At 41.0% G+C, this 26188-nt stretch overlaps 3 protein-coding genes across 5 annotated transcripts in view; 1 reads left to right on the top strand and 2 right to left on the bottom strand.

The window, feature by feature from the left end:
* Positions 1-647: 647 nt before the first annotated feature.
* Positions 648-8665, bottom strand: asb7 (ankyrin repeat and SOCS box containing 7). Of its 2 annotated transcripts, XR_015710490.1 has the most exons (6): positions 8477-8665; positions 7398-7498; positions 6271-6482; positions 4319-4924; positions 2589-2790; positions 648-800 (listed from the first exon to the last, which is right to left on the bottom strand). XR_015710490.1 is itself a non-coding variant. In XM_087783347.1 (5 exons), the coding sequence occupies exons 2-5, from the start codon at positions 7433-7435 to the stop codon at positions 2651-2653; spliced, it is 996 nt and encodes a 331-aa protein (XP_087639473.1). In that variant the 5' UTR covers positions 7436-7498; positions 8477-8665; the 3' UTR covers positions 648-2650. The 2 variants fall into 2 exon arrangements, 1 of the variants encoding a protein (XP_087639473.1); XM_087783347.1 differs by having other exon boundaries at positions 648-2790.
* A 425-nt stretch (positions 8666-9090) lies between these two features.
* Positions 9091-14343, top strand: lins1 (lines homolog 1). Its single transcript, XM_087783346.1, has 6 exons — positions 9091-9435; positions 9497-9586; positions 9971-10103; positions 11783-12343; positions 13525-13711; positions 13788-14343. Exons 1-6 carry the CDS (start codon positions 9109-9111, stop codon positions 14275-14277), a joined length of 1788 nt encoding a protein of 595 aa, XP_087639472.1. The 5' UTR covers positions 9091-9108; the 3' UTR covers positions 14278-14343.
* Positions 14344-14954: 611 nt separating this feature from the next.
* LOC148085207 (uncharacterized) overlaps positions 14955-26188 on the bottom strand; it is a 14923-nt gene continuing 3689 nt past the window's right edge. For both annotated transcript variants that reach the window (XM_087783344.1, XM_087783343.1), the window contains exons 2-9: positions 25220-25511; positions 24770-24889; positions 22249-22994; positions 20102-20195; positions 18465-18702; positions 18300-18406; positions 17108-17280; positions 14955-17041 (exon numbers count right to left, since the gene is read on the bottom strand). In XM_087783344.1, coding sequence (XP_087639470.1) covers positions 16842-17041; positions 17108-17280; positions 18300-18406; positions 18465-18702; positions 20102-20195; positions 22249-22994; positions 24770-24889; positions 25220-25488 — 1947 coding nt within the window. In that variant the 5' untranslated portion in view covers positions 25489-25511 and the 3' untranslated portion in view covers positions 14955-16841. The remainder of the gene's footprint in view (positions 17042-17107; positions 17281-18299; positions 18407-18464; positions 18703-20101; positions 20196-22248; positions 22995-24769; positions 24890-25219; positions 25512-26188) is intronic.

Genomic DNA, 26188 nt, shown 5'->3' with positions numbered 1-26188 from the left:
TATCATGGAAGATCTGTGGAGTTTTGAAGGATTTAGTGACAGTAGCTCAGATGATGGCAGTTCCATTCACCCGTTCTCCTTTAGTGATCCTCTGGTCGTTACCAAAGGACAAGAAAGACATAAACCTCTGGATTAGGTTCTTGTACAAGAATCCTCAATCCCTGGCTGAATATGCACGATCTTGTTAACCTAAAAGAAAACCGGTTATTACAGAAGAAACAGTCGGCCGCCATTTTCAATACCTCCTCGCAACTATTTAAATAATATGAAACTCAACTCCTCGACATGTAGTAAATCTTCTTCCTCTTCAAGATGCAGTAAGTCCCTCATAATGACCATGTTTTCAACTTATTACTTTATAAAGTTGCTCTGAAATCTGGGCGAACAAGAGGTTACGAGAGCCATTGGAACCTCCATGGGATACCACAAGGGTCGATATTGGGACCAATCCTTTTTCACCTGGAGGATTAATACGAGACAAGCGTATATGTGTTTTCTTTTCTGCGCTTTCTGGTGACTCTGGCTTACCTTTGAACTGTAGACATTAGCTCTGGGTTGGCGGAGACATTTAGAGAGGATTCAATCAATCCCAGCTGGGTTGCATCACCTAGAACGACCTCCTCTTCATCACGAGACAGCAAACAGGCTTTTAAACATGAACTTGACTTTATTTCCACATTGAAACATCTGTAGGTCTGCATATCCTGTACATTCAGTAGTTGTTGGCGTGCGGAAGACTTCCGGCTGTTTGAGAGCCACATGAGGCGAGATTGAAGACAAGAAGTCAGTCCATGCAGGAGCTGATCGAGAGAAGGCAGAGCATGTATGAGACACTCTTGCACACGCACACGCATGTAAACATGGAACTGAAGCGACGCTCAGCGCCCGCGGACAGACAGGACTGTAAACCTTGACTTGCTCCGAGTATCAGGAGAAAAGGATTAAAAAAATGTATGGATTAACTCTGGGATCATGATAAAGATTCACTTCAAACATCACTCAAACTAAATTCTAAAATCTTTTTACGGTTTTGATCCAAGACACAAGCTCGAAATCAAGAAATATATTGAAAGCCCAATGGGTTCTTTATGGCTTTGATTCCTAGCAATTTGCAGTCGATACAGACACTACGGATGAAACGCTTAAAAAGTCTGTTTCAATTCAGTGGAAAACGTTGAACGAATCTCACTTTAAAATAATAAAAAAAATCACACGTTTAACAATAGACTCGACAATCATCTAATCTGGAGACTATACGAGAGATAAAGTATAATAAATTATGTTTCTTCATTGTCAGTATTGGATTCATCGATACACAAGTACATATGTTTTTATCTGGCCGTCGCTGTTAAAAGTATTACTGCGGTCAGACTGTCTTATCGCTCAACTTGAATCTATGTAAACATTTTGTTCTGCTTCATTTGTAAAAAAAAAACTATTGAACTTCTGAAACAACAAAAGTAAACTTTTGACACTTTAATCTGGCACAAATGGAATTCTATTAAATATCTGTGAAAACGGGAAGTTGACCCTGAATAAACTGAAAATGTATGAGTATCTTCAACAATGAAAGACAGTCAATATTGTTGTTTTTAACTAGTTGCTGAGCGGAAACCAGACGGATCAAAGGTCAAACTAAGATTAGCTTTATGATGAAAAATATGTTTTCAAACATTCAAAGAGTGAAGGATGGACGTCTGAGTAGAAATCAGTCGGGATAAAGTGGGAAAAGAAACATGTCCTGGTGAACGAAGAGAGAAATTCACAGCTTTTTGAAACGCACAACAAAGACTCTCAGGGATGTTGAGTGACCAGCGAGGCAAACAAACCATATCATAACAATTAAAACACTCTGTAGCGAACAGATTCTTTCACCACAGGTCGTGTCCTTCAAACACTCCAAACACATCCAACGATTAAGTTTAAAAAAGTTTAAATACAACGACAGAAATTAAATTAAGAGTACAAAAATATCTGGTTGTATTTACACCGATGGAGTTGGGTGAACCCCAACAATAATAATATACGTCTTAAAGTAACAGAGGAGATTGTGGAGACGAACAAAGGATTTTTAGTGACAAAACTCAATGGAAAAAAAGTGCAAAATAAAGGAAACGTCAATGTTTCTTTTAGCACAATTTGTTGGAAAGGCATTTTCATCGCTCGACCGTCGACGTGTATTTTGGCGTGAAGACATCGTTTTTCAAAAGATCTCTCCTTGAAAAACCGGTGGTGTGTAGTTGAAACACACAATAATTGTAGCTCACGAACATTTGAAACACTACTGGGGGGTCGTGTGGGGGTCATCAGAGTCTTAAAATTTAAAAAAATCTCTCAGAGCTTATTGTCGAATAAAATAGTTTGGCTTAAGTAATTGTGTTATAATTAAATAGATTATAAAACAAAAATCCAATGAACAGTTTTTAACTGAATAAAGTACAAAAAATGTGTGAGAAAAGCGTTTGTAAATAAATGACAATCATGCACACGACGAACACCACGTCTCCTCCAGGTCTTCCATTGACTTGAGGTTACTCCGTTTTTTTTTAAAAAAGGACCACGTTCAGTCTCGGGCGTACAAAACTAACCTGCGTAGAAGACAAAGTGATTGCATAGTCTGTTGAGATGATGGCGGCGTCTCCAGAACACGTCACACGCTGTCGAACTTGTGTTTTAAATAGTCCTTCATGACCTTCGCTATGGGTAACTCCTCCAGGAGCTTCAAGCTCTGGAGGCCGATGCAGTGTCGGATCTGTATTCGACACAAGTCCTGTAGGCTCCGCGGTTGTCCTGGAAGAAGAGAACGGGGTCGTCAAAGAAGGACACCTGGGAACATCTACAGCAGCTAAAAGTCTAAAAAAATAGTGTTTATGTTGTGTGTAAAACTAACTTCATCACTAACAGAAAAATCCAGGTCCTCAGGGGCCACAAAGGAACCTGGAGTCGATCCCTGTGGTAAAACTATCCCGCTCTGAGCCTTAAGTTGTCACCTGCTGATGTGGACTTCTGGCCCCACATGTGAAGAAGCTGCAGTGGCGGCTGAGTTCACTCAGGACACCATCAATAGAGCGGCCGACATGTGATCCGACTGATGCTCCGAGAGAGCGGCTCTCAGCTGCTCTTTCATATTCCCCCGGAATGTGGCCATTGTTGCGCCCGCGTCACAGCGCTGCAGGTAACGTGGGATTGTTCCCCCGACGAACACGGGTCCATCAGAACCTGCTGCTGGCATGCGGCCCAAATTAAACTTACGCTGCTCTCACAGTTTCAATTCCCAAAATGTATCGCGCCGAGGCCTGAACTGACTGAGACTGCATTAACACTCTGACGTTATCGATAAAGTTCGTGTCCAACTTACGAGGTGTAATAATGTTGGAAATATTAAAAACAATTCATCTTTGTATCGTAAAAGAACTGCTTGGTTCTTGTCATAATATGAATTCTAACAATCGTTGTAGGTTGTGTTTCAACCTGACACAACTGATGGAGCAACTCCATTGAAAAGTCAACTTCAAAAGTCAAGAAGTTCCACAAAGTGACTCAGACAAGACACACCTGTGAAGTGTCAGGTTCCTCTCGATTCATCAAGAATAAGATCAGAGCGGTGATTAGAAAAAAGGCTACCTAGAAGAAACTAGACTAGAACTCATGTTTTCAGGTATTTCAAATGTGTTTGTTGAGAAGATAATTCCACATGTATTCATCCATAGTTGTGATGCCTTCAGGGATAATGTACAATATAAATAGTTGGGGGTAAAAAAACTTTAAATGACAGGGTGTGTCCAAACTTTTGGCCTGTACGCATGTATCTATATCTATATATCTATCTATCTATCTATATGATGACTACCTTGGCTCATCTGAACATCAGATTGTCATTAACAACTCACAGGAAGAACATCCCTTTTTATTATTTATTTAAAGGGAAACTAATATTTAAAGGGAAACTAATAATAAACTCCAACTCTCCTAACATCTAGTAAATGTTCTTCAAGACGCAGTAAGTTCCTCATCATGACCATGTTTTCAACTTATTACTTTATAAAGTTGCTCTGAAATCTGGGCGAACGAGAGGTTACGAGAGTCCATTATGACGCAACAATGGCTTCACTCCTCCTCCAGCTGTAATCACGCCCCGCTTTGTTTATACAAGGAGTCCCTTGGAGGTGGAGACTTCTGGGACTGATGACACGCGGTGACGAACCTCCATGTTTGACCAATCACAGCAGCAGTAGCATTTCATTACATTTCTGCCACTGTTGGTCATTCTTTGCACACGTGGTTCTTAAGATCATGACTGAAGTGCGAGTGGACTTACTGGTGACCTCCTGCAGGTAGTCCAGACAGGGTCGGCTGATCCCCGACATGCTAACCGACACGGCGACAGGCGTCTGTCCCTCATAGTTCCTGGTGTTGGTGTCGGCGCCGTACGTGTGGAGCATCTGAGCGCAGAGCACGTCGTCCCTGAGCGCCGACAGGTGCAGCGGCGTCTGCCCGTCCTCCAGGCGCCCCAGGTTGGTGTCGGCGCCCCGCTGCAGGAACATGCGGCAGTACGAGTGGTTGCCCTTGATGACGGCGTAGCGCAGCAGGAAGCCGTTCTGAATGTCGATGTTGGCGCTGTGGTCCAGGAGGATGCGCACGCAGCTGGAGCGCTCGCGGATGATGGCCAGCTGCAGGGGCGTGGTGCCCTTGTCGCTCAGCGGGTCCACCTCGGCCCGGAACTCCAGCAGGAGGCGCACGAACGAGTCCCGGCCGTAGTGGGCGGCCACGTGCAGCGGCGTCCAGCCGTCGTTGCTCTTGGCGTTGATGATGTCGCTGCGGTACTCCGACTCCAGCATGAGACGGGCGATGCGGGCCCTGCCGTGCATGGCCGCGTAGTGGAGCGCCGTGAAGCCTCCGATGAAGTCCTTCACGGTGGGGTCGGCTGTGGACGGGAGGAGAGGAGATCAGACAAGTCGCATGGCCTGACGGACACCGCCCTCTAGATGTCACCACCCTCAATTACAACCAGAGGAATCTACGACCATCTACAACAGCCTGACGGCGTTTCAGTGATTCTTAGAAAATATAAATACAGAAACTTTTTAAAACACACAAATTCTTGGCTCCTGATTCCGGGACTGCCATTTTGGGCTGCTTACAACAACTGGAGCATTTAAGTAAGTAAGTAAGTAAGTAATATTTATTTATATAGCCTCCAGACCAGGGTCACAAAGCGCTTAAACAATCAAAACAATACTCAATAAAAAAGTATATACACTTTAAAGATCAAGATAATACTGAGAACAACACAGGAGTTCCAGAAAATCAAGGAAAAGCCTGAACAAATAGAAACGTCTTAAGATGTTTCTTAAAGGAGTCAGTAGATCCATCAAGAGCAAAGAGAGAGGAAGATTGTTCCAAAGCTTAGGAGCAACAGCCTGAAAAGATTTCTCTCCTCTGGTCCTGAACCGTGTTCAGGAACCATCAGTAGATTCTGATCCACAGAACTCAGAGCCCGAGCTGGGGTGTAAGTCTGGATCAGATCACTGATGGAAGGTCTGACCATGAATAGATCTCAAAGAAAGAACCAGAATTTTAAAGTTGATCCTGAAAGAAACTGGAAGCCAGTGAAGAGTTTTAAGGATCGGAGAAATGTGAGTTCTTCTACTAGAGCGGGTTAGAATTCTTGCTGCAGAGTTCTGAATCAACTGCAGATGAGACACATCCTTCTTGTTTAGACATGAAAACAAACTGTTACAATAATCCAGACGAGAAGAAACAAACGCATGGATTACAAATGATTAAATGATTCCGAGACAAAGGCAATTTTGTTTGGAATGGTTTTAGCGGAAAAAAGTTATTCTTCAGCGATGGAACAAAGAAGTATCTCCTAGTTTTGATATGTGGCTCATGGAACTTTCAAAGACTCTTTGTATGGAGGGGATCCACTATGAACGGACAGGAAAAGCGAACAAGTTTCGACATATATGGCAGCCTTTCTTGGACTATATCTCGGCACAAAGAATGGACTCCTAAAATGTTATATTTTTCTTTTGTGTAGAATATGTAAGTGTTTGACTGAATTGCCAAATATTGTTTCGTAAGTGCCGTTTTTTTTTTTTTTTGAGGGGGGTGGGGTGATGTGGTTTCTGTTTTTTTCTTGTTTGTGTGTTTTGTCTTGTTCTCTTACAAAAAAAAAAACACAGATTCTAAAAAGAAGACGAGAATATGTGATTAAGTTTGTAAAACCAACATCGAACACGTGCTTAAAAATGTCAGCGGTCTCACCTCCGTGTTCCAGAAAGACTCGCACACATCGCTCCTTCCCTTTGGCGGCCGAGAAGTGGAGCAGGGTCCAGCCGTTGGCGTCCCGGATCTTGGGCGAGTAGCCCTGCTCCAGCATCCTCCGCACGGTGCAGACATCGCCGGCGGCCACCGCTGCTTGGATCTGCAGCTCTTCGTGCAGCTCGGGGTTCCTTCTGCAGTGATGGTTCAGCATCCTGTCGCATGTTAGGATGGCATCAGAATATAAACACATAAACTATACAAACTACACCGAGATGACGGTGTTAAGACACTCAATGTCGAACTGTTATCAATGTATGATTTATTTGTCATGTTGTTAAATAAGACGACATGGAAGGAAAACTCTCCGTGTTTCTCTCCATCATGGGTCCGCCTTGTCTAAAGTCGAATACTGAAGTCCCTTATTTACAATACTCAACATCAATGCTACAGTAGATGCTGCGTTGTTGCAGGTATAAAACAAAGACACTAGAATATATCCTCACGTCACACCAAAGGCTGGATGGAAGAACATGTGCTGCTGCCAAATAAACATTTGATCAGCCATGAATAACAAAACATATTAGTTCCACAATTTGTCTTTTATTCTCGCACCTTTGCCGTCACTAAAAATGATAACTAACCTTGAGAATTAGTGGGAAAATAAACAATTTTTTCACCATAATAAGTGGCCAATCAATCTCTATGTCACCATTTAATCAGATGTTTGTATTTATAAAAGCTTGAATGGTTGATCTGTTGGGCAGATGATTGTTCACAGGTCCACCGATGTTCCTTCCATGCATGACACATATTCTCCACTGCACGGATAAGTAGGTCGAGGTTGTTGGATTTAAAAATACTCCCAAAGCTTCCATTTCCATGATAAGTTATCACAGCCCACTCACAAACAATGTGTGTTATTGGGGAAGTTGTCACCTTTCTTTAAAAAAAAATTCTGCATCACAGATTGTATTCTACATCTTATTAAGTCAATTAAATGTTACTTATTTTGGTTGTTAGAAAATAAGGATACTTCTAAAACTATCAGAAATAATTGCAATAACTATTTTGTAAAAATAATAACTCATTTAAAAAGTGCAAGTTAAGCTGCTCAAAGAAGTCATTACCTTTTGACAAGCTGCAGAGATGGACTTCTCTTAGTCATATCGGAGCTGCACCAGGACAAAGACGGTACGCTGCTTTAACTCGCGTCCCAAACCCCTTTGACCTGGAAGACAAAAGTCACACGTTCAATTACATGGAAATAAAGTTAGTTAAAATATCCAGCATTTGACAAATACAGGTAAATACTGGAAACAATTTTCACCAGATTTATTGACCTGCTTTTTAAGGAGCTTTTATTTGTACAAAAAGTGAAAAACAGAAATGACAAAAGATACATTTTTGATTTGTGGCTGCAGTTATGAAGCTTTTTACTTAGTTAGCCAATACTTGTTTTTATTCAGAGTACTTCTGAGAACTGTTGATCACAAACGTCTACATTACATTCTACAAATATATTATAGCTTGAGTGTCTAGTTACTTTATCAATGAGATTAAAAAAAGACTTTACAAGACTCTGAATTCTTCACATCAGTCTTACATAGTTTGCAGAGAAGTATATTCATCTTTACATCATTTTTGAATGAAATTCCCATTGAGAACGACAAGTAAAAACGGGTGCTGTCACAACTGACAACCACTTTATTTCCCTGGACACAAACCCACTAAACTTAGCATCCCTAAAAAACAGAACAATCTTCAGGGAATGTATTCAAACGAATGAGAATTCTATCAAATGACTTTAACGTCGGAAAAAATGGAGGACAATAAAAAAAGCAATGTTTACTAAAAACAACAACTAAGTAAGCATTTAAAAACACATCAAACTAAACACAGGGAGCACACGGAGCACACAGACAAGGATGCTCGTTTAAAAAAGTGTTTGAGTTTTAAAGAAAGCTTCGTTTTTGACAGTTTAAGGCTTTGTTTATCTATAGATGTTAAGCTAACTCTGGTTAGCCAAGAGGCTAAAAAAAAAACTAACTAGCCTATAGCTCGCTGGCTTCTCCTCCTCGTCTGTTCTTGCAGAAGGAAAAACTAACACAAAACAAACACACAACAACAACACCGACATCAAACTGTGATGGTTTTAAACGCTTGTTTTGTGTCAAGAGATGTTCGAGGCTATAAAACAAAGACTTACTTCACAGCCGTTGAGCCGACATTTAATTTAGCCAATCAGCTTCCGCACAGTTGTCAGGCTGTGGAGACACTTCCGTCCTGCAGGAGACTTGAGTTCGCATGGATCTGAGCAGATGTTCTTCTTCTCTAGCGTCGAGGCGACATTATTGAAGCGATAATTCAAAATATTGGAGAAGAAAGTGTCTCTTGGCCAGAGAGACGCAGACGTCTAATGAAAACAATGGCATTTCTGGTCACACCCTTTCACAATAAGACGAGTGCCGACTGCCGTGTGTGAAATGTCAGCGAAAAAATATGATTTAATGTTAATCATTTCCTACTACATGTTAACTATAATATTGTGCTATTTATTAGTCAACCATTTGATGTTTCAGTTAACCTTACCATGCTGTACTTTATCAATTATATTGTTAATATTTAATTTCAACTATAATACTTTTCAATGGCAACAAATTAAGCACAAAAAAAGCTAAATTTAAGGAAAATATATTCAGTTTCTTTAACGTTGACTACATGCTTCATTTTATTCTGAAAAATAAAAAGCGACCTATCAGTTGACCAAATTGTCTGTTTGTTGTCGTAGCTTCCGCCCCTGATCACGTGATCCGATGCGGAAGCAGCTGCGGCAGCATCATGGAGCGACACGAGCCCAGCGGTCCAGGGACCGTCACCCGGTCCAGGACCGAGATTCTGAACCGCCTGAGAGAAGCCTTCACGAGTCTCGACTCGTCTACGTGTCCGGGTCAAAGTGCGTCCGAGCTCGCGACCGCGATTCAATCCGGGGTTTCCGGGCGTGAAGAAGCCGGAGACTGTTGCCATGGCAACGAGCTGTCCTGCGTCTGCCTGACTCTGATGGAGAAGATGGTTTCTAACTCTCACAGCGAGACTCCTGAGCTGAGCTCCTACTGTCGGGAGCTGCTCCGGGTCTTGTTTAGTGACGTGGATCTGATGTCGTCCCTGGTGAGTCTGTGGTGACACAATGTTTATCTTTTATTTATTTATTTATCTCCTGGATCCACAGGTGCGTTTGTTCCAGTCTGAAGATCCGATCATAAGTCACCTGGCAGCGAAGACAACATCCTCGTACGTGTCCTACCAGCTCCACACATGTGTGAGTGATTTTATTCAACTTTAAAGTGATAAAAAAATGTTATAAAAGCAACAGATTCTTCTTCACTCGTGTCTGCTTCTCTATGATCATGCATTTGTTGATGCAAACACAACATGTACACAATATAATTTAATTTAATTTCGGTGTTAAATCATAACAAAGTTGTCTCAAGACAACTCTTTAAGTAAAGGAGGAAAAACGTCCTTTTTTTAGTAGGCAGAATCCTCGAGCAGAACCAGACTCGGTGTTGACGGCCTCCTGCTGTGATTGGCTGGGAGTGAAAAGGCATGAATTCAAATGTAAAAATACTAAAGATGACATGAAGGACGTGAGTTCACTGGTGTTTTTAAACGCATGACGACGATCAGTTATCTTTTCTTGCAGGGTGCAGTGAACCAGGTGTGGCAGCAGGTGTGTGACAAGTCTTTCCTCTCGTCTCCTCCATCTTCGGGTCTGGACGCCTGCATGTGGTCGTTGACCTCGGTTCTGAAAGGACTGGTCAAGGGAGGTCATCGAGGTAACAAACGTTTATGCTTGAATCACTGGGTGAAGACGATACAGTTACAGAAGCTGATGAATTACTAAGTATTTAAAAAGGTGTGATTGTCTGTGGCTCCCCCCAGTGTCTAAGTAGTGTAACTGCAGTGTAGTGTTTCCACGTCATACTATTTGTTTACAAAACAACATGAAGACTCTGGTGTGAGAAATGTTTATAGAACGCACACCTCATCAGTTCATTAATCATATTATCTTTCTCTTCTTTCTAAAACTAAGGATTTTTGTTTGTTGCACTTTAGCTTTGTTTTTAAATTGGTTAAAAACACACACAAAACCCACAAGCCCATGCACAAACACACACGTATGCACACATACACAAAGATGCACACACAAAACACACACACAACCTACATGAACAAACATACACATGTGCGCACAAACACACACAAAAACAGACACGCATATGCACACATACACAAGCACAAAGGTGCGCACACACGCACACAACCCACATGAACAAACACACACATGCACATTGGACACACATAAGCACACATATGCATACAGACACACTTATACACACGTATAGAAGCACAAATATCCAAAAGCACAAACACGCATGCACACAACCATCATAAACAAACACACACATGCACATACACACATTTGCACACGCACACAAGCACAAACAACAAAAAGCACAAACACACACGCACACAATTCACATAAACAAACACAAACATGCTCATATACACACACATAGACATACAGACACATATACACAAGCACAATTATCCACTTTGACAATCTCAAAACACGCATACACATGCACACAATCCCCATGAACAAACACACACATGTGCGCACAAACAAATATGCACACACAAACAAGCACAAAACCCCCCCAAGCACACATACAGCTGAGTGCAAGTCATTAGAGAAGTTTTGATACACATAATATTATGAATTACAATTAATTTTCATCTAATGTTGTTTTATTTTGTTAAATCCTGTGACTCGCTTTACTTTTATCAATCGTCAGTACTTTACTATTATAGTCGTGTTACTGTGTGTTGACGGCTTTAAGAATACTCTACATGTCTTTTTCTTTCTTTTTTCTATCATTGTTTATTTTATAATTAGTCATAATAAGATTGAAAAATAAAATAAATATATATATTATTATAAAATAAACTACTTATCCTTTTTTTTACCTCTGTTGTTTAGGCATTATTTATATTCTTATATAATTGACACAAGAGACTTTATTCTAATCATATTCTAACCTCTGTTTTTCTGATAGTACAAGACGGATATTACTTTGTATTTTGTTAAAAATCTATAAATTTACAACAGAACTTTTACAGACCATTAATGTTGTTGAAGATTGGCTCATAATTTTGGTGCGAAATACATTAGATAAATACATATATTGATTATAAACATGACTTTGTTCTCCAAAAGTTTAGGTTTAGTGTATTTTTAGTACTTCATAAAATATAAAAACACTCCAAACTACAACTTCACATAATAGTGTTTTCAGTTTGGAGATTGAGAATATGTTCACCGTCATTAAAGATAACACACCATATGGTCAAGTATGTGAGGGTTGTCCTGGTCACACCTTTGATAAGAGTCATGATAGTTCAAAATGATTATTTATTTGTTATAAATGCTCTTTTTTTCTGTCTCTGTCAGATCTGTCTCTCGTCGTCGTGGAGACCTTCGACTCCGGCCTCTGCGTCCTGTGCTCCCGGTTCCTTCCTCTGGAGCAGGAATCTGTTCCCATGACGGAAGACTCCTCCTGCTGGTCCACGACCTTCGGGATCCTCCTTAACCTGCTGGAGGTCCTGAGTTCTTCGGCCTCCCCGCGCCCCCCCGGGGTCCGTCTGCGGAGCCAGAGACTGACCCACGTCCACGGCCCGTCCCTGCTGAGGACGGTGACCCGCTGCCCCCGGTACCACGTCAAGAAGGCGGCGCTGCTGCTGCTGAAGCGGGTCCTGCTGCAGAAGCCCGGCGACGACTGGCTGACGGCGCCGGGAGTCCGACGCTCCCGCCCGTGTCGGGACACGTGCGCGCTGGCGCAGGGCGTGATGCGGGCGGTGGCCACCGGGTGGCTGCTGACCGTGGAGGTCAGGGCCGGCTCTTTTTTTGGAGGCACGTGTCAAAGGTCGGAGCAGAAAAAAGACTGCGTGATGCTGAGAGCCGTCAGTGTAATCCTTCTCAAGGCCGCTCAGGTTTACGTCCAAGATCCACTGGGTGAGTCCAACACACGGTCACAGGAGACATGGAAGCTCAATTTGTCTCTCGTGAAAAACAATATTTTTACTTTTTTGTTGCCGTTATCGTTTCTAATATTTATTTTCTTTTGCTAAAATCTTAACTTTTAAAGATTTATTTTTAAGGTTTGCAGACTTTTAGAGATCATTTGTATCTAATTTACATGTAAAATCCCAAAATGTCCCTTTTACTTACTATATTTTAGTAGAATATGTATAAAAGTTTCTTATGAATATTATGAACTATTGAACTATAGCCACGCCCACTCTGCTGTGATTGGTCAAGCATGGATGTTTGGAAGTCTCCACCTCCAAGGGACTTGTTGTATAAACAAAGCGGGGGTGATTGTAGAAGGCTGGACATTATTACGTCATAATGGACTCTCGTAACCTCTCGTTCGTCCAGATTTCAGAGCAACTTTATAAAGTAATAAGTTGAAAACATGGTCATGATGAGGAACTTGAACTTTGAACTAGTTCATTTGAAAACTGGTGAACTGAACTTTGAACTAGTTCACATAAAAAAAGAATGAGTCACTGAGTCTGAGTAGAACTTCTTACAATTCATTGTGTTGATGGAAGTTTTTTTTTACACACATTTATTGCGACAGAAGGACACCCTGGAAAGGACATCAGCTTTGATTTGAACTTCTGTAAATTAGACACATATGATGCATTATTGAATTATGGCTTTAAGAAGAACATAGTTCATGAAAATAAAAGACTAAAATGGTTAAAATTCAACACGTAATTTCCTTTAAAGTCAAACTATGGAGGTTTGTCACCGCGCGTCATCAATCCTGGAAGTCTCCACCTCCAGGGGATTCGTTGTATAAACAAAGCGGGGCGTGATTACAGCTGGCTGGAGGAGGAGTGAAGCCATTATTACGTCATAATGGACTCTTGTAACCTCTCGTTCGCCCAGATTTCAGAGCAACTTTATAAAGTAATAAGTTGAAAACATGGTCATGATGAGGAACTTACTGTGTCTTGAGAGGAAGAACATTTACTACATGTCAGGAGAGTAGGTTTAAGTGTCGGTTTTATGTCAATAATTAAATGTACAAATACATCTGTCTCACGTATCAACGTGAGCCTAAAAAGACTTGGTGTGACAGTGGCCAGTCGTCTCAATTCCTCCACAAAAACACTTTGTTCCAGTCGAGGGTCCTGGCGTAGAAAAGGTCTGCGGGCTCCTGCAGACGTTGTGGGATTTCCTGAGGCAGCAGAGTGTCCAGATGCAGGAGGTCCTTCACAGCTGCTGCCTCCCTTCTCTGCTGTTCGTGGAGCAGGACGACGACCTGATGGAGGCGGCGGCGGCCCTGCTGGCCATCTTCCTCCACTACAGGTGAACCCTGATGTCTTCTTTCAACTGTGACACGGACAAATGCAAAGACCCTCTATCCTGGACTCTCTCTCTGCAGGACATCCATCGGAGAAGACCCTCGAGATGAAGCTTGTGTGTTCGGCTTCAACCCTCACTGCGCTTTCCTGCTGCTGCTCCGCAGCGTCTCCTTCGACCACAGCATCCTCCTCGACTTCCTCATCTCCATGGAGACCTGTTTCCTGGAGTACCTGGTCCGTTACCTCAAGTACCTGCTCAGCGACTGGGACGGGTTCGTCCGAGCTTGTAGGAGATCGAGCGCGGAGGCGTCAGAAGGTGCCACGAGGTCCAGGGTTTCGGGTCAGACGGGGCGGCGGGGTCCGGATCCGGGGGTTCGTCTGGTGGAGTACGGCAGCTCCGAGGAGTCCGACGAGGATCACATGGAGGTCGAGTCATGTGACACGTTGACTCGGGCGCTGGACTGTCTGTCGAGGCTCAGAGACGTGGTGACCAGACTCAACACCAAACAACTGTTTCCATACAACCCGGCGTCTCTGCTGAGGCTCCTGGCTCTGGTCGGCGGTCAATGATCAGAACCGTTTGACGTGAGGATCTGGACTGAGATGTATCTGAACAATAAACCTCTGTTTAAAATACACTGTTTTTTGAGAAAATATTCTCCCGACTGTGAAAAGATTTGTGTCAGAATCAATCAAAAACATCAGAATCAATAAGAATTTGATCAAGAAAAGACTCAAGTAAATTCATTTTAATGTTATTTTAATTCATAAATAAAATATATATATAGACATCTTTTTCATACATGACTTGTACACAAATACTGCACGATGTTTTTTTGAAAAACATCACCACTGCCTTCAACTCAATGAACAACTTTCATCAAGATGTGCAACTTTGGATTTTACTGATCAAACATTTTTGAATTGGTTTAATCTTTCATCGCTCCTCCTTAAATCTACAATGTCGGCAACATTCTGATGATCAGATATTAACAATAGTTGGATTTATTAGGTGAAAATGTAACCATTTATGTTCAGACTTTACCATCAATCTCCCTCGATTTGTCACTAATTCTCTCCTTAAAGCTGAACAAGTGCCTCGAGCTGTGTCTCAAATCGCATACTTGTGTACTTAAACTTGGTATTTTTAGTGCATAAGTGCGTCTCAATTCTTAGTATGTAAATGTAGTGCTCCATACACACTAGATTGTCAATAAAACACCCACAAAACTGAGTATGGATCGATGGACACTTTCTACACTAAACGACTCCATCTTAGTGAATGACGTCATATATATATATATATATATATATATATATATATATATATATACTTACAGGTGTATTTTCAGCAGCAGTAGGACGATGTCACGTCTTCGCTGCTGATACCGGCATAAATATCTTGTGAATATTTAGTTTCTCAAATTTCTTGATCCAAACCAAACGTGCTGCCAGCAGGTGTCGCTAGTGTTCCTACAGCTGGTTGAAATCATCATTAAATAGTAGTAGAAGAAGAAGCTGTCGCGTCATTTCCTGTTAGTGCGTAGCAGCAGAGTTTGATTTGAGACATACTATCTGTGGAGAATTAGTTACTAGTTAGTACGTACACTATCCTGATGCATACTAACTTCTAGTATACTAAGAGAAGTATGCGATTTGAGACACACACCGGGTGATTTAGTAGAACCGAAGAACATGAAGCACAGCTTCAGGAACTACATTCATCTCCTGCCATTTTCAATCAGTGTTTTCTACTAGTGATGTGTCGATGAAGCTTCATGAAACAGTGTCATTATCTCCTGAGTCCACTAGATGTCACTCTTTGCTCTAATAATCTATTTGTTTGATTTATGAAGTTATTCTATGGAAACCTCACATCATTTTTAAGTTGAGGGCGCCCCCTACTGTCCTCTGAAGAATATGACACTTTTTCATGAAGCTTCATCAATGATTCCCTGCGGGACATTAATACTTGTCTGTAAATGTTTAAATTCTAATCTAACTTTGGGATGTGAATCAGGAGAAAAGGGTTATAATATATATATATATAACAGTATTATTAAGGAGGAGCCACGATGTGTGCTGTTGAAGGAGATAAAGACTTGTAGAATCTGGAAGTGGTCTGTCAGGATTTAACAGGAAAAGGCACCTGACATACATGTTCTTTCATTTCATCTTTCATTCAAGTACTGCCACATTTTTGGGACAAAAAAAACAACAGGAAAACATTCAAAGACTCGTTCCAAGAACACTTAACAACACCCAGGAGATGTCGAGGTGCAAACATGGTCTTCGTAGAATTGAGGCACATGTTTGACCCTCATGTTGTTCACGTTTCTAATGGATCAATAAACGTTGATTGTTATGATATATACTGTATATGTAGGACCTTTACTTCAACAGCTTTCCAACTGTTGACCTATAGATGTTTTGTTCTATATTTTACAGATCTATATGTTCGGTTGTTCTTCTGTAGCAGCTTCGTTGTCGCTTGGCAATTTGAGTTAGCATTAGCTTAGCAGCATTTTGGATTTAAAAAACAAACACATGGTGAATTTATCAGTTTTTTTCTGTTGTTTTCTACCTTTAATAAGAACTATTGCAGTCATACAGTCTATGGAGTGGTAACAATAATGTAAAATACATTATCAAGAAGTTTTATTTTAGCTACTAGCTAGTTGCATATAGCTTTAAAAGTACGTTGTTGATTGTTTATGTTCGTTGCTATTTAGTTAGTAAACTGTTGATCTCAGGTCTAGCTTTAGAAGGTTTACGCGTTACATTTATGTCTAAGAAAAAGCTAGTTTAAGCATGAATAAGTTGAACGTTACTGTGGTAAAACGTTACTGTTGTTGCTATTTAGCAGAATTAAACTATTGAAATGTATTTAGCTGTATTGGTTTTGTAATTATCTTTTTGCAAAGCTAGTCTTTGTATGTAACGGTTAACAAGCATTTGTATTTTTCATCAGTATTGTTGTGCAAATTCTTTTAAGTCATAGAAAGTGAACAGAATTCTGTTCCAGTTTTAAATACGGACCTGATATTGACGTTGTTTTGATGCCGTTAAGGTTGGATTTGAAAGCATAAAGGGTTCTTCAGCAGCATTAACTTAACTTTGGCACAAGGTCAAGGTCACCGCGACGGCGGCGGCTTCCACTGCCGCAGCACACGGACCGTCGTGGACGTGTTCCGGGTCATCAGGTGGGTGACCTGGTCCAGAGTGAGGCAGGCCACCTTCTCCCCGTTCACCTCCAGGATCTCGTCCCCGATGGACAGCAGGCCGGCGTACAGCTTCTCCGTGCTGCTGTCCAGCATGTCCTCCACGTACACCCCTGCACACACGAGTCACACCGTGAGTCGTCATCCATTGGTACCATCCCCCGTCCGGACCTCGGTACCAGAGTCGGAGCGTCCTCGTCCTCTGCTGATGATGAAGCCGAACTTTTCCTGCGCAGCCCGACAGAGCTGGATCAGGAAGGTTCCGTCGGAGCAGACCTGCAGGACGTGACCCACGGACCGCATCGAACTGGGTCGACCCACGTCGTCGACGCTGAGACACCGTTGAAGGACGCTTGATAAAAACAAAACAAATGTTACAACGACACAACTTTTTATTCAAATAGATGTAAAAAACCTAATTATGCTTCCTGACCGGTGCCAGACGGAAATTAAAATCAAACTTTCTTGTTATGACCCGCTCTAGTAGAAGAACTCACATTTCTCTGATCCTTAAAACTCTTCACTGGCTTCCAGTTTCTTTCAGGATCAATTTTAAAATTCTGGTTCTTACTTTCAGATCTATTCATGGTCAGACCTTCCATCAGTGATCTGATCCAGACTTACACCCCAGCTCGGGCTCTGAGGTCTGTGGATCAGAATCTACTGATGGTTCCTGAACTTCAGGACCAGAGGAGAGAAATCCTTGACTGTTGCTCCTAAGCTTTGGAACCATCTCTGTGTTTGATGATCTACTGACTCCTTCAAGAAACATCTGAAGACACTTTTATTTGTTCAGGCTTTTCCTTGATTTTCTGGAACTCCTGTTGTGTTATCAGTTTTATCTTGATATTTAAAATATATACTTTATCGAATATTGTTTTGATTGTTTAAGCGCTTTGTGACCCTGGTCTGGAAAAGCGCTATACAAATAAAAATTACTTACTTACTTACTTACTTAATAGCTTTTATATGTTATATCATATATATTTGACATATTGTTTATCAGTTGCAGGTTCATTTTAAATGTTTTATTTTTCTTATTCAACCAAACTTTTGTTTTAACTAAGTTTCCATCACAGGAAATACTTTTTAATTGCATAACATGCGTTTTTGTTCTTTACTATTCGAAACTCTTTTTGGTTTTATTTGAGCAAATCAAACGTTTTTATAGCCTTTACAGCTCCTCTACAGTCACTGTATTGTTTATTTAAATCGTAAACACAGTGGCAATATTTAAAGTAATCCAGAGAAAAAAACATATATTACTCACACTAGGTAATGTTACAGAATATGTTTAAAAATACTTTTAAAAGCGTGTATTCCGTCATCTCTCGTGGAATACCTTTCGAGAACAACCTTCCCAACACTGACCATTCAACAGCGGGTTTGTAGTTCTCCGAGCGATCCTTCTTCTTCCTCTGCAGGGACCCGAAACTCTGGACGGACAAGGACTTCCTCAACTGCATGAAGGGCGACCCCTGGTGGAAAGACGGTTAAACTCAAGAGTTCGTGAGCAACTGTGAGTTCCTTCCTCACCACATTGAGCGACTGGACGGACGGCGACTTCTTCAACAACGGGGGAGACTTCCTGGACCCCGGGCGCGTTGACTCCGACAGAGCCTCGCCGACTTCCTGCGACCTGCCGGGCTTGGCTCTGTCGTTGCGATCCAGACCGTTGATGTGGTCCAGACTGTTGCTCCGCTTCTTGCTGATGTTGACGTTGGAGAAGAGGCGACGAAGTGACAAACGAGAAGATTCATCTCGACTTTTGAATCTGCAGAGACACGACCGGTCACGTTAGGTGTGATGCTCAAACACTTCTGTATCGTCTTGGTTTAATAAACTTTCTTCTTCTCCAAGACACAGTAAGTTCCTCATCATGACCATGTTTTCAACTCATTACTTTATAAACTTGCTCTGAAATCTGGGCGAACGAGAGGTTACGAGAGTCCATTATGACTTCCAGGATTGATGACACGCAGTGACAAACATCCACGTTTGACCAATCACAGCAGAGTGGGCGTGGTTATGGTCAACAAGATGTAATCTCCAGAAAGTGTTTTCAACACAACACACACACACACACACACTGATGATACAATAGAGTCACACATCACAACAACACACACACACTGATGATACAATAGTCACACATCACAACAACACACACACTGAAAATACAATAGAGTCACACATCACATCAACACACACACACTGATGATACAATAGAGTCACACATCACAACAACACACACTGATGATACAATAGAGTCACACATCACATCAACACACACACACTGATGATACAATAGAGTCACACATCACAACAACACACACACACTGATGATACAATAGAGTCACACATCACAACAACACACACACACTGATGATACAATAGAATCACACATCACAACAACACACACACTCTGATGATACAATAGAGTCACACATCACAACAGACACACACACACTGATGATACAATAGAGTCACACATCACAACAACACACACACACTGATGATATAATAGAGTCACACATCACAACAACACACACACTGAAAATACAATAGAGTCACACATCACAACAACACACGCACACACTGATGATACAATAGAGTCACACATCACAACAACACACACACTGATGATACAATAGAGTCACACATCACAACAACACACACACTGAAAATACAATAGAGTCACACATCACAACAACACACGCACACACTGATGATACAATAGAGTCACACATCACAACAACACACACACTGATGATACAATAGAGTCACACATCACAACAACACACACACTGATGATACAATAGAGTCACACATCACAACAACACACACACTGATGGTACAATAGAGTCACACATCACAACAACACACACACACTGATGATACAATAGAGTCACACATCACAACAACACACACACACACTGATGATACAATAGAGTCACACATCACAACAACACACACACACACTGATGATACAATAGAGTCACACATCACAACAACACACACACACTGATGATACAATAGAGTCACACATCACAACAACAACACACACTGATGATACAATAGAGTCACACATCACAACAACACACTATAGTTGAACATGAACTGAAGACCTTCATGATGTCACAGATGTTTCTCTCCACAGTATCTTCACCTACTTAGAAAGGTTGTCCTCTCTCAGCTCCGCGACGGTCAGTTCTTCCACTCGTCTGTCGGAGTCTTTACACGAGACGGTCGGAGAAGAGTTTCCTTCTGTCGGAGAGAAGTCGCACTTATGGATTATTCATGTCTGAGCACTGAGAAGAACTACACACTCGATCATGAACTCATCAAGTTTCTGTCACTGTCTCCAAGACAACATATCAAAGCAGAGAAGCATGAGTCGAGCAAATAAACTATTTTTTTTAAACACATTTTTATGTCTATTGTGTGGAAACATTCTGTGGTTTTCATCCTCATTTTCCACTGATGTCCATGAAAACCAAGTGGGTTATGGCTACACACTCAAATTTGATTATGGAAATCAATCCTCCTGGAAGTGGGTCTAAAGTTTGTGGAAAGTCAAAATGGTGGAATTCTAGCTCCATATCAGACCTGAACTTAAAGTAATACTATAAAATAAATAATACTATAAAACTGTTACTAATACTAGTTCAACCGTACATACTGTATATTTCCCTAAAGATCTTTGTTTGAATATCTTTTTTCTCGTAGTGATTTCATATGATATTTTTTAAATAAAATGTATGTCAAATTGAATATTACTTAATTTCATTTCTTTATCATGTTTGAATATCTTTTTTCTCCTTTTATTTGTCCTTTTAATGGTTTTTTGTTTTATTGTTTTATTTGAACTTTTCATAGTGGTTTTATATATTTATATATATTTTTATAAAATGTATATAAAATTAAATATTACACCATTTATTTACTGCCAGTCTTAAAGTGGTTCTTTATCATGCATTTTTGTACATATATTTTCCTAAATATCTTTGTTTGAATATATTTTTTCTCGTAGTGATTTCATATGATATTTTGAAATAAAATGTATATAGAGTTAAATATTACACCATTTATTTACTGCAAGTCTTAAAGTGATTTCTTTATCATGCATTTTTGTACATATATTTTCCTAAATATCTTTGTTTGGAAGTATTTTTCTCCTTAAATTTGTTAAAATTTTTATGCGTTTTTGTTTAATACTTTTCATACTGCTACTATATAGTATTTTTTCTTTTAAAGAAATGTAAATAGAATAATCATAAATTAAATGAATGAAATAAAATCATGGCATTTGATGTATTTTATTTTATATGGTAAAATATATGAAATATTCAATGTTTTTTAGGATCTAAAAATGTAATTAATTATAATAATTAAATGAAATCAAATTAAAACCTAAGCTTATTTTTGAAATGTCCTTTTATTTATTTATATATTTCTCCTAAAACTTTCCCCCCATCATAAAAAAAGTATTTCTTTGTCCCTTCCTTCTTTTGTCTTGACGGTCCCTAATAACAGCCTCGGTATATAATGTGGCCCCTGAGGAAATAGAATTTCTCAGCCCTGCTCTATATGATGCTCTGATATCTGCATCCCTAGTTAAAAGCCTGGAACCTGTCGTTGAAGTTCAGATTTTGGGGAGACTTGGGTGATTCTATAGATGTCGTCTAATGTGTGTTTATGTTCTTTTTGTTTTCTTTCTTTATAGTAAGTGTTTGCATATGGATTTTACATGATATTCTACATGTGTTTTGTATTCAATGGGATTTTATAGCTTTTTTTACATCATGACCAGGACAGATGAAAACCAGCCTTTTGGCTAATTCTGTCTTTTTCAACTATGAGTAATCAAGTGTTTTATGAAAAATGTCGCCTTTTAAATAAACTCTTTCTAATTCTAATGGACTCATAAGAAACTTTCTCAAGTCCTTGAGGAATTTGATGCTGGGTTGTAGGGAAAGAGAAAATAAATGATTTAATTTCTGTTACATTGATTATTATCTTCTCAAAGATGTTTAATTAAAAAAAACAAAAAAACACAGGATTTTTTTCTCCCAAATTCATATCAGGCTGTGTCTCTCGACATGTCAAGATACTACTTTGGTTCTAGATTGCTAAAAAAATAAAGAAAAATACTGAGACACAAATTCTATATTTTGCTGACTCAGCGTTATGGTGAGATGCACTAGACGTTTTTGCAGGTTGAGCTTTTTAAATTTTTGTTTTATCTGCAGACCGGTCCGTTAAAATAATGAAAATAATAACTGGACTAAAGAACCTTGTGACGATTCTAACTTCATACCAAGAGTCGCCTTGAGCTGGAGGTTCTGTCCGTCGGTCTCTGCGTGGATCACGGTGTGGTTGGATGTTCCAGAACCAGGAGTCCTCTCCATCATCTCACCCTGTGAGAAGCCCTGCATGGGGACTGAAGCTCTCCTGATCCTCTGCTGGTTCTGGTGTGATGTCGTGCTACTGGTACCGATGTAGGCCGGTGTCGTGACGTGTCCTGGTGCCGCCCGGCTCGGCGGATCCGTGGAGTACGGATTGACCGGTAGAACATTCCAATTGTGTTCCTTCGACCTTCTCTTCACCTTCATCCTCGGCACCGCAAAAGTGGCGTCGGGGGGAACGACCGACCCGATGTAAGTTTCTCTGATGGGCTCGGTCCACAAGTTCACCCGGTACTGGCCCGGCCCTCGTAGGTCCAAGTCCGGTTGGACATTAGAGTCTCCTAACAGCGTCCCACAAGCGTTACACTGACTCGTCCGTCCCAGTGCTCCGGGGTCGCCCGCCGCCCTGCGCTCCAGGTACAGATTGAGGTCCGGTTTGGACGCCAGAACCCCCGACAGCTGGTGCGCCGACCGCCTCCTCTGCCGCTGGCGCTCCTGGTAGCGGGACTCCACGTCGGTCTCGGTCTCGTCCTCGAAGCGGAGGCGCCGGTGAGCGAAGCCCAGAGCCGACTCGTTGCTGGACGAGTCGCTGTCATGGCCCGAGAAGGTGGCGCCCTCTGACCCCGCCTGGACGACGGGACGTAGTCTGACCCCTGACCTGTGGACAGGTGAGAAACGCCGGCGTCAGTGAACTCACCAGAAACATCGCCTCAAGAAGGTCAACTTTAGGTTCAGAACCTCAAACGCCATGTGTGTCCAAACCATAATGGTGGAGGCCATGGGGCAGACCCAGGACACACTACACCTAGAAACACCTCAGAGTTCAAGGACAGAGATGGAGATCCATTCCATATCTTGCAGGAGACCATGGACCTTCATCTTTTCCATTTAAGAAATGTAACGACTCAAAATAAAAGCCTTTACTAAAGAAATAATATTGTTAAAATCTCATATTTTTTAATCTGAATCTACATGTGACGTTTTGTCCATATATTTTGAGTATCTTTTTTCTCCTGATTTTTATGGGTTTTTGTTTTATACTTTTCTTGGTGCTTTTATTTAATATTTTTTTAATACATTCATTTATTCTATTTCCTTCTTCTGGAAGTGGGTCTAAAGTTTGTGGAAAGTCAAAATGGTGGAATTGTAGTAATACTATAAAGTAAATAATACTATAAAACTGTTACTAATACTTTTTCAACCGTATATACTGTATATTTCCCTAAAGATCTTAGTTTGAATATCTTTTTTTTCGTAGTGATTTCATATGATATTTTGAAGTAAAACGTATATAAAAAAAAACTGCCGGTCTTAATGTCATTTCTTTATCATGCATTTTTGTACATATATTTTCATAAATATATTTTTTTGAATATATTTTTTCTCTTTTTTTTGTCCTTTTAATGGGTTTTTGTTTTATTCTTTTCATAGCGGTTTTATAGATATATATTTATTTTTATTAAACCATTTATTTACTGCTGGTCTTAAAGTGATTTCTTTATCATGCATTTTTGTACGTTTATTCCCCTAAATATCTTTGTTTGAATGTATTTTTTCTCCTTTAATTTGTCCTTTTTATGGTTTTTGTTTTATACTTTTCATACTGCTACTATATAGTATTTTTAAAAAAGAAATGTATATAGAATAATCATAAATTAAATGAATGAAATAAAGTCATGGCATGTATTTGTATGTATTTTATTTTAAATGGTAAAATATATTCTTCATTTTCTACCGCTTTATCCCTTACCGGGGTCGCGGGGAGACTGGGGTCTATCCCAGTATCACAGGGTGAGAGGCAGGGGACACCCTGGACAGAACGCCAGTCTGTCTCAGGACACACAAAGACAGACAACCAGTCACACACACACTCATACCTAACGAAAAAGTTCTCAATCAACCTCTGTATGTTTTTGGACTGTGGGAGGAAACCGGAGTCCCCGGAGTAAACCCACACAACACGAGGAGAACATACACACTCCACAGAAAGGTCACAACAATGTATATAAAATAATCGTAAATGAAATGAATACAATTTAATAAAATGATGACATAATAACACTTGTTTTGCATTTTATGTATTTTATTTTAAATGGTAACATATATGAATATGTTTATTTAGAAAATTAGAACAAAAATGAATTAATATAACATTATAAACAATCAATATTTCACTTCCTTCTTCTATAAAATGATTAAAATGTTTACATATAATACACTGAATTACACAATTTTGTCGCTGAACTTTTAAAAATCTTTAATTAAATATTAATTCAATAAATCTGTCTCACAATCAACCCCGAACAAAAAGAGGTGAAAAGTTTCAAGTCATGTTTTGTGTTATTGCTAAAGTATCCTTCATCTCGTGTGTGTGTGTGTGTGTGTGTGTGTGTGTGTGTGTGTGTGTGTGTGTGTGTGTGTGTGTGTACTCACCGTGTTTGTGCGGCAGGGGTCAGCAGGTTATGGTCGGCTCTCAGAGGGACGCAGCGGCGCTTCATACGAGCTCTGGACTCGCACTGCTGCTGCCGCGGAAACCGTGATGACACAAAGACTCTGAAAACACACACACACACACACCGGACCGACACACACACACACACACAGACGGGGGTGGGGGGAGGGTAGAGGGTGACATCAGCACCTCTGATTGGTCGGTGGCACAGAAGGATTAAACGAAGCAGCTCGTCAGGACTAATTAACTGGATGGGACATGACACTGTTTACATCAGCACTTCGCTAATGCAGGTCCTGAGAACCTGGAACCGCCGCGAGGTCGAGAGGTCAACGATCTCTAATATGCCTTTAAATAAATCTGATGCCAGCAACAAACTTTATATCCAAAACAAGATCTTGGTTCTGAGTTTAGTTGAAAGTTGGACTCACGGACGGCTGTCCCCGTCGGTCTGCAGGTCCTGGTTCTTCAGCAGATGCTGCAGGATGCTCCGGTTCACCTGGACTCTCTCGGACAAGGAGAGGACGCCTCGCCGATCCGTGGACGGGTCCAGGTCCGAGCCGGCCAGACTCTCCAGGTCCGCCTGGGAGTCCCTGGCCGAGGTGCAGCCGGGCGAGTCGTCATCGCCGCTGATGGAGGAACCGGAAGACGGAGGGTCCAGACCCGCCACCTCCGAGCTACAGCCCCCCTGAGACCTCATCCCCGGGTGAAGGACCAGACACGCTGGAGATAAGAAAAAATGAATGAAGAGAAGTTTAGATACATGTATTATTACATTAGCATACATTATTCACTGTAGAGGGTCACAGAGGTCAGAGGTCTATTCCAGCGACACGGGGCAAGAGTGGGGGGTCACCCTACACTGTTACTCAGTTAGTCAGAGGACCTTTGTCTCTGGTCGAAACCAAGAGAAGAACAGTTCCAAGATCAAGAAAGCCTGGTTCCAGGACTGATCAGGGAGTGTCCAAAAGACACGGGACCGAGACCAAGAGACAGACTGGGTCCAAGACCGAGAAACTCCTAAGACCAAGACTAGAGAGTGTTGAAAAGACACAGACCAAGAGCAAGACACTACTAAGACCAAGAAAAGACCAGGACCAGAAAGTGTTGAGACTAAAGAAAGACAGAGTCCAAGACCAAAGTTGGCCGAGGCCCAGAAAAGACCGGGACCAAGACCAAAAAGTGTTGAGGCCAAGAAAAGAATGCGACCAAGACCAGAGAGTGTCAAAACCAAGAAAAGACCGGGTCCAAGACCAAGACCAGAAAGTGTCAAGACCATGAAAAGACCGGGTCCAAGACCAGAAAGTGTCAAGACCAATAAAAGTCCAAGACCAAGACCAGAAAGTGTCAAGACCAAGAAAAGACTGGATCCTAGACCAAGACCAGAAAGTGTCAAGACC

The sequence above is a fragment of the Callionymus lyra genome, chromosome 2 (assembly GCF_982586985.1).
Source record: "Callionymus lyra chromosome 2, fCalLyr1.hap1.1, whole genome shotgun sequence".
Classification (NCBI taxonomy): Eukaryota; Metazoa; Chordata; class Actinopteri; order Syngnathiformes; family Callionymidae; genus Callionymus; species Callionymus lyra.
Note: the sequence above shows the minus strand (reverse complement) of the source record. Positions and strands in the feature narration are given on the sequence as shown.